The sequence below is a fragment of the Balaenoptera physalus genome, assembly GCF_965194825.1.
Source record: "Balaenoptera physalus genome assembly, chromosome: 18".
Classification (NCBI taxonomy): domain Eukaryota; kingdom Metazoa; phylum Chordata; class Mammalia; order Artiodactyla; family Balaenopteridae; genus Balaenoptera; species Balaenoptera physalus.
The window spans coordinates 80,964,701-80,975,842 of NC_138899.1; the positions used below are offsets into that span (position 1 = coordinate 80,964,701).

Genomic DNA, 11,142 nt, shown 5'->3' on the forward strand with positions numbered 1-11,142 from the left:
CCTATGAAAGCCCTGTCCTTGCCTCGCCTTTTCCCTGGAAGGAAGTGTGGGTGGGGACGGGCGGATCAGGGCTTTGTCACTCTTGCTCCGGAGCCAGTTTTCATATTGCCTGTGGGAGACACAGTGCTTAGTGAAGAGTGTAGAAAACAAAGACGTGCAAGCGTACGTGAGTGGAAGGAACTAACTCATGGTTCTAGCTGGTTTCTCGTGAGAAAAACCCGACTCCTCATCATCGCATAGTCCTTAGTTTAAACTCCACGATCAGTGACTACGTTATTACTCTGTACTGTTTGTTCATAAGGGCTGCAGGGATGGACTTTCTAAAGAAGAGTCCAGTGCCCCGACTCGGGCTTGACTATCTCTGCACCGGGGTCACTGGCGTCTGGCTTGACACTGAACGTCTCTGGGGCTCGGGGGCTAAGCCTGAGGTGGCCTCTTTCTCTGTAACCCCTTCTCCTGGGCCTCTGACGGGGGGTGACCCTGGACCAGCACAGGCTTCCTTCACGCCCTTGGATGTTGCATTTTGTCATCTGACACACTAAAGCTTTTTTTGTCTCAGTTAAGACGTTGGATTGAAGCCTGGACAGCTCTGGTTGGGGGAACCTGTATATCACCTCGTCCAGATTCCTGGGAGGCAGGTCTGTTCCGCGTGGTGATGGTGCTGGCCAAGGTGGAGAAGTGTTTGCACAAGAGAAACTTGAAAATTCAGGACCAAGTGTGGTGAAAAGTAGAGCAAAACAAAGTAGAAGATCAAAAGCTGGGAAATAGTAAAAAAGAACCAGACAAGGAAAGATGGCATGAGAAACGTGAGAAAAGCAAGTGAATATGAGGCCATGCCAAAAATATGTGCATTGAACAAGAAAATTTAATATGAGAAGGGGGTGATTAGAAGGAAGAATGTTTCTGTGCAGCCGGTCATCAGTAGAGGAAACAGTCCCAGGGCTCCTCCTTCAGCAGATTTTGCATTCCTGAGCTACACAAGACCCCCGCCGCCTCCCCCTTCTTCTACGTCCCCCTGAAGGACAGGCCGAGCACCACGGTCGTTATTTTAGTGGTGTCTTCCCATCCTCCTCTCCCTGCTCACAAAGTGCCAGGCCCAGGATGCCCAAGTGTGAGGACCGTGCTTTGAACTTCCACTCTGTCCCCTGTGAGGTTCAGCTGGGCTGGGCCAGAGGGCCGGTCATTCAGTCACACACAGGTTGCCCGTGTTTCTCTGAAGGTGTTTTATAGATGTGATTAGCAGCTACAGTCAGTTGACTTGAATAAGGAGATTATTCTCAATAATCTGGGCAAACTTCATCCAATCAGTTGAACAGCCTTAAGGGCAGAGCTGAGGTTTCCACCAGCGGCTCCCGCCCGGGATCTCAGATGAGCCGGTGTCCACACGCCGATTCTTTGGCATAAATCTCTTGGCGTATCTATAACTGAGTGGTTCTGTCTCTCTGGTGCGACCCTGACTGATACATCCCAGACCTTTCATTGCACTTGAAGTTTGCACCTTGCCTGTGGGCGGCAGTCTGGGAACCTCCTGTGAGCACGCCAGGTGCAAAGTGTATGCCCAGGCCGTGGGTGTGTGTTGGTGGATTGTGGAGAGTCTTAGACTTTAGCTAAAGGAGGTGAGTTGAGGCAGGAGGTGTTCAGTGAAGGGGCTCCTGCGCGCTCTGGCTGGGCTCTCCTCACCAGGGATTTTTCAGGACGTGACGCAAACCACCTTTTGAACTAGCAGTGATCATAGTATTCATTGCTCTGTCTGAGATTTAGGAAACTTTTAACCGCTTGGGGCTTTTCCTTGTACGTGTGACTTGAGAATTTTACCACGAGATAGAGGTATACTGACCCCCCAGGCACACTGGAATGAGGGGGTTTCAGTGCTCAAACTGCTGCGGGGGTCCTGTCTCTATCCAGGGAGTCATCACCAGATCCATTCAACTCGAGCGCTTGGCCTGCCTTTTATGCCATCGCAAGGATTTATTTAGTTATTATTGATAATGTTAACATCTAGGCCACAGGTGGCACTAAGGCTCTGGGTGGAGTGGAGCTCATAGCACAACTTGACCTTCAGAACATCCCGAACATGAAGCTTTAGTTCTGTGCTGAGTGCAGCAGGGATGAACCCGGGCATTTGCCTCAGCGACATGGAACCCTAATCAGTGAGCATCTTGGCTGAATTTCTCATGGCCGTTTCTTTTCTTTGGATTTAGCTTCTGGGTAAAAACTCAAGCTTAGACAAATCTGCCTCAGAAAATTCAAATGGGGCAGAAAGAAGCAGTTAGGAAGAGGAAATATTAAAACTTTTTCTCTTTTCTAATTTGTTCAGCTAATGAATAGCAACTGGTAAAAAACTGACCGCCCTCCGTGGATGAAGCAGGAGTGAAGGAAGTGCGGGTCCTCTCCAATGCGAGGGCGTCGGGTGATGGAGAAGCCCTCTCACGCTTTGATCAGTCGGGTCACTGTTAGCGCTCACGATGCTTAAAAATCGAAACTAACTCTGGGTGGCTCCCTGTGTGGGTATTTTGAAATCTTTGGAAGTCAGCTCTGAAAGTACTCAACACAGTTGTGGGAGAAGAGAGTCAGGGCAAACACTGTCACAGGCCCAGGCTGGCTTCCAGGTCTGCATCCTTCCCAGTTTGGTGCTGGAATGGAAACTCTAGGCTGTTGGAATGTTGACCTGGGGGCCAGGGCTGAGGGAGGGTCCGCAGCCCCCGCGTGGCTGCCTTTCACGGCGCTCCCGAGCCTTGGGTGCAGGAATGCCTTGGCAGCTGGCTTTGGGTGGCCTGGGGAGAGGACCGGGAGCCACCCTTCCTGCCCAAGACATGGCGCGGAGGGAGCGAGGGAGAGAGGCGGCGGGACCCTGCGGACCAGCAGTCGTTTCTTGGTGGTTCTGGGCGGCACCACGGGCCTTGTGTTCAGTGTTTCCTCCTGGTGCCGATGCCCCGCCCCCCCCAGCTCTGCCACCAGGAGGGGAGGGCGGGCGACTGGTGAGTATCTGAGTGAACTGAGTTGCTTTGCTCTCATTAGCAGTCAGATGAACCCAAGGATGGTCTAGAACTAATAGGAAGCCCCGGGTCGGCGCCAGCTGGGGACAGCGACACGGGTGCAGGCACGTCGGCTCCCAGCGGAGGACGCGCCAGGCCGCGGCTCTGCAGTCGTTTACGGTGGGAATTAGGACAGCCCAGATGTTCACCAACAGTAGGATGGACGAGGAAGCCGCGAGGATGGACGCCTTCAGCAACACACGACTCTGGTGAATCTTAAAAGCGTGAGGTGGAGTGAAAGACGCAAGTCAGAAAAGAACGCACTGTGAATCCGTCTCCAAGAAGATGAAAACCAGGCAGAATGCAGACTCCATGTTTCAGGAATGTGGAGGAAGGAATGGTTATTACAGACGTCAGGATGTTTGCCTCTGGGCGAGTCAGGAAGCCGGCCGGGAGGGGGCTGGAGGGGCCGCGCTCTCAGCTCCGCGTGCGGCTCCGCGCGTCCCCACGTGTCACACGCGCGTGCGCACGCGTGTGCAGCCACGCGGAAAGGGCTTCTCACCCAGGGTCCTCAGTCGCCCCGAATCACCCCTGCCCTGCGTGGGCCCCCGGCCCCCCCAGCCGCGCAGACGCCCACGGGGGCCTGAGGGACTGTTCCTCCCCCGGCAGCTGGGCCGCAGGGGTGAGGGGCGCGCAGGCCTCGTGGCGGCCTGGACGCTGGCGGTGGAGCCCCCGGCCCGGGGGAGGGAGGGCGCCACGCGGGGGGCGTGTGCGCGCCGGGGCTGAGGGTCCAGGCGGACCGCGTCCTCCACCCCCGACTCCCTGTTCCGGAAGCGGGGCCTCTCCACGTGGAGGAAGCCGCTCCGGAAACCAGAGCTGGACACTTCGCAGCCCCCCTGCCAGCCTGGCCGCGGGGCGTGCCACCTCCCCGCCCGGCCCGCTTCCCTCTCCCGGCGGCCGTGCAGGTCATCACCTCGCGTCCCTGCTCCTCCCGCAGGCGAACGCGTAGAGGGTAGGGCCGTGTGAGCAGCGCGCGCGCACACACACACACACACACACACACACACACACACACACACTGCTCTAAGCTGCCTTGCATCAAAGAATAGCACGTTTTTACGAACGCATCAAGAGCTGAGCATGGCCGGGCTTGCAGGCGGACGAAGCCTGGAGGACGGCTCTGCAGCTCTTCCGACAGCCCCAGGTCTTAGGCAGACGTGCAGAGAAGCCTTCCGACGGGACGAGGGTGGTAGGTTAGAGAAGGGGGGACAGTGGGGGGGCCGGAGGTTGAATCGGTATCCTACCATTTCACAGCGCACTCTCCTTTCAGGACCCGTTTGTGTACTGCAGTTCTGTGACGCCGCGTTTGATGAAGCCTGTGGCAGTGCTTTGCAGAGAATTTTGGGGTCCCGCTCTAGAGAAGTCAGGATGAGAATGACGGTAATGAAACGGTCTTTCCCGAGGACTCACCACCTTGCCGGCCCGTTCTCTCCACTTAGGAAGGAGTAGTGTCCCCGGGCGACCTTGACCTCGTCATGTCGGACGGCCTGGGCATGCGGTACGCGTTCATCGGGCCCCTGGAAACCATGCACCTCAACGCCGAAGGTAGGCTTCCGTTCTGTCGCGTCCAAGGTGGGATTCTGTGCGGTTCAGTGCTTTCATGGTTTTGTAACGGTCAGTCTTGCCTTTCCTTACAACTGAATAGAAACAGTGTCGCGCAGGAGATAGCGGCCAGTCCGTCATTCACAGGGAGGGGCTGAGATGAAAGTCCACGTGGGCTCCACGCACCTCCCTGTGGCAAGAGCTGGGGGGCGGGGGCGGGGGCGAGATGCTGCCGACACCGCCAAGGACCCTCCAGCCTGAGGAAGACAGAGCTGTGTTTCCTGAGAACGATGGTGAAGTGCTTTACAGAGGCAAGAAGAAGAAACAGGATTGGGGATGTGACCACCGGAACCTCGACTGCACACACCTTTGCCCAAATAGGAGCAGCTTCTGGGCGTGTTTGCTGAGCGTGGGTCTCCTTCCAGAAGGCGGGGGAGGCCTGAGGGAGGGGCTTCTGCGGGAGAAGGGCTGGTGACAGCTAGGGGGACACGCCTGGCTGGCAGCTGCCCCAGAAGCCGACCTCCAGGGGCTGGGGGAGTAGGTGAGAGCCAGTGAGCTGGTGACACTGAAAGAAAAATAACTTGAGCAGGGGAGACTCTCCCAAGAATGAAACTTTCAGCCAGAGTTTAATCAACTGAAAAAAACGACGTCATTTGAAAAACAAGCAATAAAACCTACAACAAATTAAGACAAAATAAATTTAAAAAGCTATGCATAAAAATCTGGGAAAATGTCACCTAAATGTTATTACTGCTGCTGTCTCTTGATGCTGAAATGATGAGTAACTTATTATCCTTGTGCTTTTTTATGTTGTCATAAATTTGTACAATTTTTGTGTATTGTTTTAAGCATTAGGTTATTAACTTGTGAAACTTGAGTACAAAGAGAAAACAAATGTTGTGTTCAGCTCCATGGTCTACATTTAACGAACGTGTTGAGAACCTGGAGCATATCCAGAGGAAGGTGACCGGAGTAGTATGTGTCTGTCTGTCTGTCTGTGTCTTTTGTGGGGCTGGAGCTAGAACAGAAGACCGGAAACGGCCGGAGGAACTTTCTAGAACCTGGAGCTGATGTGCGGAGAGGCCCTGCTGTGAGCGGGGAGCTGAGTGGCCGGAGGCTGGTGCCCACCTGCCAGACGCTTGGGTTGAGGGGAGACTCCTGCAGTGAGGTCGGGGGGCGGGGGCCGGAGTAGGTGACCCCTGGGAGTCTGTTGGACGTAGATTTTAGAGTTCCACGGTGTTTCCCTGTTAGTTCAGTCACTTCTCACCACAGTAATTGGTGGAATATAGTTTCCAGTGAGTGAGTCAAGCAGTTTCCTAGATGCGTTGGTGCCCAGCTGCACACGTGTGCGCCCAGAAGTGGTTCAGTACGGGACGGTTCTCCCCGGGGCGGAGCGGGGAGAGGGGCAGTGCAGAGAGCAGCGAGCAGGGGTTCCCACGCTCGCTCATTAAAATGAAGTCTTGGAAAATTTCAAATGCTTTTTTCATCCAGAACCTTAAAAGTGAGGAACGTATTTAAGCATTTGAAATGGATGTAGACGCTGCCTGGTAACCATCATGTTTTTCTTTTTCTTTCTTCCTTTTTTTTTTTTTCTTGAGAAAAATAAGATAATTCAGGTATCACGAGAAATCTATAGGGAGAGACTGAGAACAGCTTTAACTCTCAAACAAATAGAAACAGAAGCCGATGAAACCAGAAACTCAAGAATCAAATAGTGTGCAGACAGGAAGGAGGCCCACAGCAATTTTTCAAACAAAGCAGAAATGATAAGAAAACCTAATTGGCTTAATATGATAGTGGTGGACGGATGTAGTTTTCAACTTCAGAGCATTCCAAAGACCAGAGTTAGACAGTTTTGAGATCTGGCTTGGCATCAATGGAAGTGTTCGTTATTCCTCACAGTGTCACCGGAATATATCAAGAATTCTTCCTTTTGGATATAGTTTTATATAAAGCCAACATCTCAGGTTAAGGCTAGTTACTAGTCTTTAAAAGCTACAGTTTATCTGGAAGTGGTAGAGGTATTTTAGAATTTGTTTTTAATCTAATAAAATAGCACCTGAGAAACAGGAGGCCAGCATGCCTACTCCGTTTGGCTACTTTTTAAGGCAGCGCCGGCTCTCAGAATGGTGGTTCTGGCTGGTGGAGCCAGCCAGCGCCCCGCTGACCTGCAAGCTAGATGACCTTGGAACGTCAGTTCACTGCACCTCGGTTTCCCCACCTGTAAAATGGGTATAGCAGCAGTGACCCCCCCACCCCCCGCTCACAGGGGTGACATGAGAATACACGGCGTGCAGACACTGGGCTCAAGTTAGAAACCAGTGAAATGAGCTAAATCTAATTTCATGAGAATCTGTTTTCTCCCCACCCCCCCCATCTTTTCTTATTCCGTATAAGCATCTCTTAAGAAGGTAGGTTCAGAGTCTTCTAAAAAGCTAAGCTCTATGAGTTTTTGGAAGACGGTATTGTTGACAGAGCAGAGGGCATGGATGTAAAGAAGATATGGGGGAAGGGCAGACTAGTGGGATAAAAGGTGAAGTGTTTTTTTTTCCTTTCCATTTTCTTTCTTTTTTTTACATAGTTATTTATTTATTTATTAGGCTGTGTTGGGTCTTAGGTGCAGTGCACAGGCTTAGTTGCCCCGTGGCATGTGGGACCTTAGCTCCCCAACCAGGGATCGAACCCGCGTCCCCTGCATTGGAAGGTGGATTCTTAACCACTGGATTACCAGGGAAGTCCCTAATTTCCATTTTCAGTGAAATTGTTATTCTAGAATTATTCCCACTCAGTTCACCTTTCATGGTGTAGAGAAGCCAAAATTATCGTTGGAAATATTTAAAAGCCTCCTTTTTTACTCTCTAATGGAAGAGGATGTGTTGCAAATAATAGTAAGAGTGATACCTTCACTGGAAAGTTGTCAATAAGGCACACCGCAGATCCTGACTGTAAGTCACTGTGAACTTCCTGTGTCTGGAGCGAGTGGAGGCTCCCAGCCTCGCCACAAACAACGGGCTGTTTATCCTGAGAGCTGAGTGCATCTTATAGAAAGTGTTTTTATGCTAATGAGACTGAAGTTTTCATTGGTTTTGGGGAGAAGTTATGGACTGTAAAGAGTTTCACCATATTTTATTCTGTTCTGAAGAAATAAAAGCCCTTTTAAAACTACAAATTGTATAAAAGGCAATAGGGAAAAAAGGTTCTAGAAAGCCCCTGGGAGACTCAGATGACTTCACAGGGGCAGTGAAAGAGGGACACTCGTTCAGAAAACGTAAAGTAACCCAGAGGTGAAACACAGCACCTGAATTGAGTCCCGTGGCTCATTGCTGGGGGTTGGGGGCCGGGGCAGCTTGTTTCTCCGAAAGTGGGTGAGTTCGCAGCTGCAGCACATCTGCCTGATCTTTTCTCACTCAGTCTCTCCAGCTCATTCGGTTCAGCGTCTCTGCTTCCCAAACACGACTAAGCTGTATTTGTGTCTGGATTTTATCACCTTGAGTTTGAATAAACCAACAAATAGGCACAGTGAAGTAAATATTTAATTTCCAAAAGTGAATAAGTGTCTGGGGCGTTTTCCATGTTCCAGAGATGCTGAGCCATCCAAGAGAACTGGGGGGGCGAGGGGGGCCTTCCTGAGCTCTGGACCATCCCCTGGTGCTTCCGGTAAACACAGTGAAACCCCTCTTCTTAAAAGGGAGCGCCCACCACTTAATTGCAGGTGCTAACGTCAGAAAGGTAGCATTTTCGAATTCTCACCCTTCGAACCACTTTCTCTCCTAAGACAAAGTGGGTATCATTTTATCACCCTCAGAGAGAAGGCAAACGATTTGGGACAAATGCAGTTGAAATCAGCGAATTTAGGCTTTCACATCAGTGTAGATGCACCAGAACTAACCCCACAGAAGTTGTTTTTCTTTTTTAAGGCGTATCTAGTGGAGATCATTTTTATTTTAAATGAATCACGCAGTTTTCGTGGGGTCGGTGAGGGCCCAGCTCTGGATCTCTGCAAATCCTGCAGTTTTGTTTGTTCCTTTGTTATCTTTTTAGCCTGACTGACCAACTGCTGAGTCTCTCTGGTTTTGAGAGAGGTTGGCAAAGGGCCAGCGCAGCTCAGCGGCTCTGGGGCCAGGCTCTGGGGCCAGGCTCCCGATGCGACCTGCCTGGCGGGCAGGAGGGAGGGATGGGGGGGGAGGGCCACGCTGTGTGCCGATTGGCCAGTCCAGCAAGCCCGCCCCGCGTGTGGGCAGCTGACGGGCTTCCTCTTGGAGTCGGGCTCTGCCACGCTGCCCGCGCGCTGCTCCTAAGTGCGGCGCTTCCCCCCGCCCACCCTCAGGATGAGCCTCTTCTCCATGTGCTTCTCCACCAGAATCCTATGGCTCCATCTTTGATTGAGGGCCCGGAACCCGCGGGCCTAGTGGGAAGTCGTGTGGCCGGGGCTCAGATGCAGGTCAGGGCGGGTGGCTGGCGGTGCCCTAACCCAGCAGCCACAGCCGAGCCAGCCCCTGGGGTAAAGAGCCCGTGTTAAGGCCGCCGCCGCCCGGTGGGTCAAGTGCCAGCTAGAATCCAGGGATAAGAGCAGAGTGGGCAACGGATTTAGTTGAACTTGACATCTTTGGTTCTTAGAAAATGCATTCGAGCCATGTACACAAGTAACCTCATAGGTACATTGTTGAAGGAGACGCTTGTGGTGAAAACAGGATTAATGTGATAGTCGAGGAATCAAAGCAGGAACGTGGGCCGACCCAGCGTCCCTGAGAGGCGCTGACCCAGGCCTGGAGGTCGGGTCACTTCTCGGGCCTTTATTGCCGAGAAAAGCTTGAGTAGTGAGCCCAGGGCCGCTGACCGGGGTGCATTTCCCACCCGCAGCCCTGCTTCACCCACGGGAGGGTGAGCCCAGGGCAAGACTCTCCGGACACGTTCTTGGTTTGAGCGTAAACAGAAGTTCTCTGACTTGGGGATTCTTGTTTTCTTCTGCTTCCAGGTATGTTAAGCTACTGTGACAGGTACAGCGAGGGCATGAAACATGTCCTAAAGACTTTTGGACCCATTCCAGAGTTTTCCGGGGCCGCAGCTGAAAAAGTGCACCAGGTGCGTAGACTCCGTGCCAGTGGAAGGCAAGGATTCGTTTGTAGCCAGGCTCTTTGCCTTGACTCTGAGGTTCCACGTTCCTGACTGTCCATAGCCCCGTCAGGGTCTCAGGGGACCCTCCGAGCCGTGTGACCAAGGAACTGGCAGCTCATTTTGACTCGTCTGAGGGAACCGTCGGCCCCTCTGGATTTGGAAAGTTATGTTAGTTGAGGCTTTGCCAGGCTTCTTTTGTCTCTGAAAGCAGATTCAGAGTTTGCATAAATAGGAGTAATTTCCCTCCTGCTAAGTTAGTTGCTCTTCATGCTTCTTTCCCCTTTCCCCCTCTTGTCTGTTCTTTTCTTTCCTGTTCCCAGGCCATGTGCGTGAAGGTTCCAGGTGACCCGGAGCACTTAGCTGCCAGGAGGGAGTGGAGGGACAGATGCCTCATGAGACTTGCCAGACTGAAGAGCCAGCTGCAGCCCCAGTGAAGCCTCGTGCGACCACTGCTGCCCGTGCTGGAGCCCGTTCGCTGGAAGCACGAGCCCCTGTCAAGGGGCCCAGAGACGCTGGGAGGCCTTGGGAGCCCAGCAGGCAGGGCCCGACTTGCTCTCCACTAGGCAGGCGCCCCGGTGGACGGGGTGGTGCCCCAGACTGGGGGTCAGAGCAGCACTGAGGTCTGCGGGCTGGAACCCCTGCCACCAGGGCAGGCGAGAGAGCAAATCCTCTGAAGATTTTACCATTTACTTCCCGTGTGATTACATGTGGATACATTTCATAGCCAGTGATCGTAGTTTCAAGTTATTTTAATCTGCTGCAAAATAGTTTTATAATTATTTTCTGACCTCTTGCTGAGTACTCTGCGGCCCTGCACTTATGAGGCAACTCCCTTCATTTTCTTGATGCTTATTCCAAATAAAAGCGTTTGACTCCATAAAGACGTCTTTTCCTTCTGTTCTTTCTGCTTAAGTCGGTGATCCTGATGACGGACGTTATCTCGAGTGACCACGGTCGAGTCGTAAGCCGATCTTGGTCAGAGCCCTCTGTCATTCGGGGACAACCCCCAGTTTGGGCCAGTGTTTCCCACGGCGCCGCGGTCGGGTGGGCTTGGAAAGCCCCTTCTGGGGGTGGCGTGCACCCCACCGACGCCGCCCCAGCGAGCGCGTGACCAGTGACACGGCCTGCCGTCTCCGGCCGTGAGCAGGACGAGGGTGACCCTGGGCTGTGGAGGCCGCACCCAGGACGGGGGCTGAGCAGAGGCTGGGGACCCCGGGCCGGTGGGTGTCCGCAGGGCAGCCCCCAGCAGGGACGGGGCGCTGGAGCGCGCGGACCTTCCCTCAGGCCCGTCCCCGCGCAGTCCTCCGTCTCTGGAGCCCCTCCCAGCCCCCGGGGGGGGCGGGGGGGGGAGAGGAGGGAAGGGGGCGGGGGAGAGGAGGGGGGAGAAGGGGGGGCGGGCCGGCAGGAGACCCCCCTTCGGCTGTAGCACGGGGCGCTCCTGGGCGAGACC

The 11,142-nt window shown here is 53.5% G+C and overlaps 1 protein-coding gene across 1 annotated transcript in view; it reads left to right on the forward strand.

The window, feature by feature from the left end:
• Positions 1 to 10,573, forward strand: part of CRYL1 (crystallin lambda 1) — an 80,562-nt gene extending 69,989 nt beyond the window's left edge. Inside the window, exons 6-8 of the mRNA XM_082435131.1 lie at positions 4,475 to 4,580; positions 9,553 to 9,659; positions 10,013 to 10,573. Of these exons, the coding sequence (XP_082291257.1) occupies positions 4,475 to 4,580; positions 9,553 to 9,659; positions 10,013 to 10,126 (327 nt within the window). The 3' untranslated portion in view covers positions 10,127 to 10,573. The remainder of the gene's footprint in view (positions 1 to 4,474; positions 4,581 to 9,552; positions 9,660 to 10,012) is intronic.
• Positions 10,574 to 11,142: the final 569 nt, after the last annotated feature.